This window comes from Asparagus officinalis, chromosome 1, assembly GCF_001876935.1.
Source record: "Asparagus officinalis chromosome 1, Aspof.V1, whole genome shotgun sequence".
Lineage (NCBI taxonomy): Eukaryota > Viridiplantae > Streptophyta > Magnoliopsida > Asparagales > Asparagaceae > Asparagus > Asparagus officinalis.
The window spans coordinates 11,998,477-12,006,884 of NC_033794.1; the positions used below are offsets into that span (position 1 = coordinate 11,998,477).

At 35.8% G+C, this 8,408-nt stretch overlaps 2 protein-coding genes across 2 annotated transcripts; one reads left to right on the plus strand and one right to left on the minus strand.

Annotated features, from left to right (window-relative positions):
* Positions 2,055–2,627, plus strand: LOC109830618. Its single transcript, XM_020397935.1, has 2 exons — positions 2,055–2,402; positions 2,454–2,627. The coding sequence occupies exons 1-2, from the start codon at positions 2,055–2,057 to the stop codon at positions 2,625–2,627; spliced, it is 522 nt and encodes a 173-aa protein (XP_020253524.1).
* On the minus strand, positions 7,219–8,402 carry LOC109834892 (CLAVATA3/ESR (CLE)-related protein 19-like). The gene is made up of 2 exons (XM_020402910.1): positions 8,097–8,402; positions 7,219–7,462 (listed from the first exon to the last, which is right to left on the minus strand). The coding sequence occupies exon 1, from the start codon at positions 8,389–8,391 to the stop codon at positions 8,167–8,169; it is 225 nt and encodes a 74-aa protein (XP_020258499.1). The 5' UTR covers positions 8,392–8,402; the 3' UTR covers positions 7,219–7,462; positions 8,097–8,166.

Sequence of the window (8,408 nt, forward strand, 5' to 3'; positions counted from 1 at the left end):
TTATCTTCTCTGAGGAGGAGAAAAAACATGCCTTCTTCCTTTTCTTCTCAGACCTTTTCAAAGCTAAACCCATCACCCCTCTTCAGTTAGACTGGAGCCATTTATACCCTCAGCCTAACCCCTACCTCCACTCTTTAGACATCCCCTTCTCAGCATCTGAAATCAAAGTTGCAGTCTTTGGTCTTCACCCAGACAAAGCCACAGGTCCTGATGGATTCACCATTCTTTTCTACCAATCCTTTTGGGAAACCCTCAAACCAGACATCCTAGCTTTTTTTAGACACCTCTACTCAGACTCCAGTCATCTCCACCTCATCAACCGCTCATTCATTTCCCTCATTCCCAAAAACTTATCCCCTTCTCTAGCTTCAGAATTCAGACCCATTAGTCTCCTCAACGGCCTTTTTAAAATTTTTACCAAAGTGTTGGCCAACAGAATCAGCCTTTTTCTTCCATATTTATTCCACCCTACCCAATCTGCTTTTCAGCATGGTAAATCAACTATTGACTCCATCATATTGGGTCATGAGGTGGTTAACCAGTGCTTTGCCAAAAAGTTAGAAGCCTGTATCATTAAGCTAGATTTTCACAAGGCTTTTGACTGTGTTAGCTGGGATTTCATCATGTCCATCCTTCAATCTAGAGGCTTTGGGCCCAAATGGTGTTCTTGGATCCCGTCCATCCTTATATCTTCTACATCGTCTGTGTTGGTTAATGGGTCTCCAACCAACCCCTTCTCCTGTCATAGGGGTCTCAAACAAGGAGACCCCCTTTCCCCTATGTTGTTCCTTCTCGTGGCTGACGTCCTGTGCAGGATGCTTCACAATAGTTATGATCATGGGGATCTCTCTGAACTCCATTTGAAGGGTATGCTCAACGACATGAAGTCCTTGCAGTTTGCAGATGACACAATTTTTTTCTGCAAGGCTAATCCCACTGACATTACCAATCTCAAATCTATCTTATATCTCTTCGAACTTACCTCTGGTCTATCTATCAACTTCTTCAAATCCAACCTGTTCTATAGTGGTAAATCAGCTTCCAAGGGACCCCTTCTAGCTAACATCCTTAATTGTGCCTTTGCATCACCTCCTTTTAAGTACCTTGGCCTTCCCATGAAAAGAGGATCCCTCTCTAGGGCTGACTGGCAACCTTTGCTCGACAATCTCCATCGTAAGCTTTCCATATGGAAGAGTAAATAGCTTTCCATTGGGGGAAGACTGGTTCTTCTCAAATCTGTCCTCTCCTCCATCCCCCTTTACTTCATGTCCTTCTTCAAACTCCCATGTTGGCTCATCAAGAAGATGTCCTCTCCTCCATCCCCCTTTACTTCATGTCCTTCTTCAAACTCCCATGTTGGCTCATCAAGAAGATTGATAAAATCAGACGTGATTTCCTTTGGGGATCATCAAGAAGATTGATAAAATCAGACGTGATTTCCTTTGGGGAGGTGCTAATGCTAACTCCAAATCCACCCACCCTGTCAGTTGGGACATAGTTTGCTCTCCAAAAGCCTGTGGGGGCCTTGGGGTCTCCAACCTTCATTCTTTCAATATCTCCCTCCTGTCTAAATGGCTTTGGAATTTCCTTGACAACAACAACCACGTAGGCAAAGTTCTCCAGTCCATCTATAACTCCAACCTGCACAACCCCTCTCACGGGTGTCAGAGCTCTAAATTCTGGAAAGATGTCACCTCCTGCTACCAATTTTTCTTTGGATCAGTCAAATGGGAACTAAGTAAAGGTACTAGGATTCTCTTCTGGGAAGACAAATGGTTAGGAGACAACTTCCTTGCTAGCTTATTCCCCAAGGCCTATCTCCTAGCCTTCTCCAAATTCATTCCAGCAGAGTCCCAAGGGAGATCTGTGGAGGGGAGATGGTTGTGGAGACCAATCCTTAGGCGTCCAACATCTGATATTACAGAAGCCAAGTCCAAGCTCTCATCCAACTCCTACATGACTCCAATCTTGCTCCTTCTTCATCTGCTGACAGACCTTCGTGGCAACTTCCAGCTTCCAAGTCTTTCACTGTCAGATCCATGTACAGATTCATCATGGATAGAGGTCACCGCTACCCATATAATGCTGTTGTATGGAATAAGCTTCTGTCTAGCAAAGTTCAGATGTTTACTTGGATTCTCAGTCTTAACAGATTGAAAACTAAAGATAGATTAGCAGCTCAGGGTTGGCTGGCAGACACCAACTGCCCCTTCTGTGATGACCATGAGTCCCACGACCACCTTTTCCTATCATGCAACTTCTCCAAGCAGATCTGGGTTCCATGGCTATCTAAAATTGGTATTATCTCTCTCCCCACAAGCATCAACCACTGTCTCTCTATCTGTTCTGACAAGTCCCTCCACTCATCCGTTAGACTTCTATGGGGCTTCAGTTTTCCTACGGTTTGTTGGATCATTTGAAAAGCTAGGAATGACTTCACCTTCTCTAATCAGTCTTCTACGCCTCAGCATATCATCAACCAGGCGGTTCACTTTCTTCTTTTCTGGACAGGTGTCTCCTCTTCCAAGAAAGCTAGTAAGTTGAACAAGCTCATCTTTAGCTCGGGGCTCCCCGATATTGCAGAATCAAGTGCAGATAGCAATGGTCTTCCTATCCCTCATGGGTAGTGGCCTCCTTGTTAGCAGTTCTTTTCATTTTTGTTTTTTCAGATTCAGATCTGGTTATACCCTGCTTTTTGTAGTTTCTGTTAGATGTTTTGTTTTGGATCTCTTCATAGAGACATCTTTTGGTGATTTGGTCTAATACCCTCCAACTCGGAGTCTCGGGCCAAATCATAATCAGATATCTTTTGTAAAAACTCTCTTTTTGGTTTATATATACATGATAGGGCAGTATGCCTTATTTTCATTCAAAAAAAAAAACATTTATCTTAAAAAAATCAAGAAACTACACTTTCTACTCGATTTTAATTAGAAGGACAAGGTTTCATAATATAACATGTTTTAATCTTGTTGACCACAACTTAACAACAAATTTAGAAAAAAATGGATACTTTAACGTGAATCTAGATTTCGTCTTACGAAAAAGGTTCTCAAACTATATTATCATTTCAAAATTTAAAATAAGATCTTCGCCTTCAAAGTTTTGGTATGATGGAAGGGTACATTACTATTTTTAACAGTTTATAAATCAATTAGATAACTTTCTCATTGCCTATAGTCGAAGACATCACATCACAAAATAATAATAATAAGTCTTTTTGACCTTCATTTTCATGTTGAGGTAAAAAATAAAGTAGAGGCAACAACCACCAACACAAACAAAGGCCAACCCTCAATCCTGCTCGAATCATCTCTCACTCAAATTTCAATCACTTTTGCTGGCCTCCTCATTAGATGCCGTGACCCTTTGCCCGCCCCCAGGGTCGACGGCGGTAAAAACGAGCTCCTGTAAATTTGATTTGACTGAATCACAGTCTCACACACGAGAATCGCGGTCTTTGTTTAGTTTGTCATCGTGTGTTTCTTTTTTTTTTCTTTTTTTTTTTCGACAGGCGCAGTTATAAAAAGCCGGCCAGAGGAGGCATCGGAATTTAATGAGCCTGTACAAAAAGAAAAGAAATCACAGATGTAGAAGTGTGGCCACTGACCCAATATCAAAAGGAAACCCTAATGTTTGTAATATTCAATTCAATCTGGTCTCTCTCTCTTATTTTATTTTATTTTAATCTCTTCTAATGCAAATGAGTTTTAACTACTCTTCAGCCCATCCTTGTTAGTTTACGACTACAATATTGTATATATATTCATTGTTTGTGTACTCCTCTTATCTGTGGCTAGCTATGTAGGCCGGTACACTTGCAGTCAATTTCCTAGGTTTAGTTTACTTTAATTAAGTTGGTCATTTAAAAATTGAAGATATTTGAGGGTTGAGCTCCTCGAGAAAGGAGAGTTGATTGACCACGCAAGCCAGTTTCATAATATTTGCGGTTCTTTTTGACCTCTGGAACTAGGCATTAAGGGGCTGTTTGGTAGGTTGGTTTTATAGAAAATTCTATATAAAATGGTTGATGATGACAGTTTTGTAAATAAATTTTTTCTGGAGATTTTTATAAACCGTGTTTAGTTTAAAAAAAAATTACAGAAAATTTTTCTATAAAGTACAGAAAAATACCTCATTTTATAAAAATTAATTTCTACTCAAAATGGGCGGAAATCACCCAGAAATCTGACGCATATATTAAAAAAAATTTAAGTATATCAGTACCCTTCTTGTGTGATTTCCCCAAGGGCATTGTTAGTAAGCTATTTTCTATAAAGTGGCATCCAACTAAATAAAAGAAAAAGAAAATAACATATTTTCTATAAAGTTAGAAACTTTTTCATATTTTGAACCAAACAAAGAAATAACAAAAAACAAGAAATATGGTACTCTTTTGAGTTCTATAATTTTTTCCTACAAATTTTATAGAAATACAGGGAAATTAAATTTTGAGTACTTTTCTTTTTCCTTTTTTTTATAGAAATTGAACCAAACAGCCCCTAAATATATCATCGTTTTGAGATCTTTTTTCTCCCTTCTGAATTAGTTTCTCCAATTAAGAATGAAAGTGGTAATCAGAAATTAGTCTCTTAAATTATTGAAAATATTATTAGGTCCCACGTTTTATAAGTTGTTTCAAATTACTTCATTAATGGCTAATCTAAACTATAGATTGTCACTATAATCCACAATTTCAAAATTCCAAATAAGGCTTTACATCATTAAAAAAAGGTTTATTGTATATATATACCCTTTAAATCATATGCATTTGCAAAAATATACCCAAATCTCAGTATTTGCAAACTACCCTTCAAATACATCAACTTTGTGAAAAAAATATACCTAAAACTAATAAATCATCAACTCGATGCTAAAATTTTGAATATTTAATTGATAATTTTTATGTTGTGATTAAAAATTATCTATCAAAGTTAACGACTAATTGTTTTGAGGCCCCCCCCCCCCCCAAATTGATGATTTGATGGGTAGTTTTACAGATAATGATATTTGGAGCTTATTTTTGTAAATTCTTATGATTTAAGGAGTATATATGCTCTCACATTAAAAAAAAGCAACAAAACGCCCTCACACTTGACAAAATAAAAATAAAAGTCCTCGCTCTCGGAAGAAAATCACAGAAACGCCCTTAAACTTGGAAAAATAAGAAAATCTACAAAAACATGCCCAAAATCATATTTATTTATTTTATTTGACAATTCGATTACAACACTTTTTTCATATTTTGAGTTATGCACGTATCGCATGCATTGGAGTACTAGTTTTACCATTGATTTGAGGAGAATTTGGGGACCTACTAACAATTTCAATGGTTTGAGGGATTGGTTTTGAAGTATGAAGATTTAAGGGGTTAATATCCCAAAAATCCTAAAATATATGTTAAATGTATTATTGTTAATTATATTGGTTATTCTATTATATATAGATATTTTCTTCACGTAAAATGTAGTTAGAGGAGGCCTGTGGGCTGTGGCCTGTAGGGGTCAGCATCGGGTTACGAGGATGTGTCCTTTTGCCCCTATGAACCAGGCAACAAATATATGTCTTCAGACTTGAATGATGGGGGTACAACTGTACAAGAGCTTTGGCTTATATTGCAGCATACTGGGGATCCAAGTTGTGTAGTGTATTACTTGCTATTTACTAACAGTTAAACTGAACCTTTTAAAAAAAAAAAATAGAAACCCGGGAAAATGGTCAAGCACGAGCAACGTGTTTTTTTTTTCAGTCTTGTAACTTATTTCACATGGTTTTCTTAATTAGTGTCAGTTGATTTGTTAGGGTCATAATGGCAATCTCCCCTAGTAGCAATTTTGGCATAAACGAGTTTAGTTCTAAATCGAAAGAAGACGGAACAATGGGGAGTTGTCAAATAGGCTCATGTCCTCTGGTAATGGGTTAAATGTAGTTAAAAAGACTTTACCCCTTATTAACCTACTAAACGTGAAAATTTTATATGAGAATTAAAGTGAGTAAACTCTCTATAACTTGCCATATACTAAAATGCAAAGGTTAGGAAAATCTTCCTACATGGGTTGAAATGAGTTAACCCATCAAAATAAGGGCTTTACTAATACTTCAATTTAGGAGGATTAAAAGTCAATTCCTCTATTTATAAAGAAAATAGTCAAAATTTTCTTTTTCCAGATACTAACAATGATCACAAAGGTTAAAATAAGTCTTACTTAACGAGTTAATAATTTAACCATTTAGATTATTAAATGGCCTGACTATTTTAACCATTCTTATTAATCCATTTTTCTTAAACCTTCACCTAACTAGGTGGTGAGCATAAAAGTAAAGTATGCTTCCCAAGAAAAAGCATTTGCACATTGTAGGTATAGAATAATAATATGACATTATTGTCATTTTAATTACTAATATTAAAAAAAAGATTCTAATATTTTTGTAAATTATATTTAAACCTTAGCATGAGTTTGCTGAAGCAGGATATTTAACGGACAATTTCATGAAGAAGTGGGTCAATCATGAGCTAAATATGGGTACATATGTATTAATGACTTCCGCAAAGAAACAATCATATCTTTCAATCTGGAAGATAGATTTTAACATATTATATATATATAAATCGCCTTCGATGATACGAGCTAACCGGATTGTCAAATTTTCAAAATATCATTAGTAATAACATAGTTTTGACTGAAATCCAAAAATAATCAGCTTTAATATTATTTTAGTAATAAAGTTAGATTCAATTTAGATTAGGAAATAAAATTTAGTTTTGATTAATATTGGACTAATTTATTTTCTCTATTATAGGGAGTTTTTTAAGGTTATGATTGGATATTTTCTATTTCTTTATAATTCTAGTCATATTAGAAGTCTAGTTTATTTTTCTATTTAAGAAGAGACATGTAACCCCAAAATTATTATATAACTTTTCACCAATAAAATTTCCTTTTTATTATATTTTCTTTGTGAATTCGAAGTCTTTCGTGGATTCGTAGATCGTTTTTTATGGATATAGAAAATAACCCTTCGTAGATTCCGAGGTTTATTACTTCCGCGCCACGTCAATTGCTAATTAAGCAACCAAGCGCAATTAAAAAAGTTGTCATTAGTGTTATAGCTCAACAAATAAAGCTATTTAAAGGTTTCATAAATTGAAAAATAAAAGAATTAATCATTATTTTTTCATAATCTAATCTCTCACTTTCTCCCTCCCTCTCTCTACCCTCCCTCTCTCTCTTTCTCATGTCAAAATCATGGAGAATTATTGGTGTCACTGAGCTCAAACAGTGATCACGTACATCTAATTACTAGCCACTATCATTAACCCCAACAATTATAAGCTCAACACATGAATTCCACACTCCTAGTAGTGCACTCGTGTTGGTCATCTCTAGGCGTTCTAATGCCCTGAGCTCCTTGTGGCCCACTGCACTCATTTGATTTGGCTCTGCACCGACCCACCTGTAGCCTACTCAAATGAGTAAANCAAGTCAAGAAAGTAACCAAATAGACTAATATGCAGGGCAGACAATACTAACGTAGAAGAAATTAAATGTCACTACGTATAACTATAGCTTCAATTCTTCTATCACTTCCAACATTAGTAAGCATCAAAATGATTTTACATTGTATGTTATTAAAAAGGCTTATTTGCACGTCTATCCCAAAGTTTCTGCACCTCTTAAACTTTCATACCTTGAAGTTATATTTTGACAATTTGATATTCTAGAGTTTTCTTGTTGACGTTATTCTTTTAATGCTCCAATTAAGCCCTAACTTTGTTCATCACCCACCCCAAAATTTAAAAGTTAAATTTAGTAAGGAAATAGTTTCTCATATATTCTTAAACAAAATTGACATAACCTTTTGCGCTTTGCTTCGCGTACCAAATTGTCAAAATAGAACTGTTGGGTATAAAATTAGAACAAGAAGAAGAATTGTTTTTTTTTTTTGGGGGTTGGGGGTGTATTATACTGCAAATAGACGTATTAAAAATAACAAAAATGAGAAAAAGAAATGAAGAAATATAATCTCTACTCATCTATGGCCATCTTCATTGAGTTCATATGAAGAAAATGAAGAACAAGAAGAAGAACATTCACCTCGATCTATTCCTCTTCTTTTATTCTTCTTCCTTTTCTCGATATTTTTTTTATCTCTTTGCCTCTGCCTTCACCTGTTATGCAATGGATTTGGACCAGTGGGCACTTTTCTCTTATCATCATCAAATGCAGTACTATTACATTTCTTCTCCTTAGAGGCGAAGCTGCAATTATCAAGCCTCAACTCCTTCATTGTAGAACTCTTCTCATTGAGCTTAGCTTGAGCAAATTTTCTTCCGATTATTTCTTTGCCCAACACTTGTTTGTTGAGGCTGAACATAACAAGCAATACCATAGCCAAGGCTAGAACAA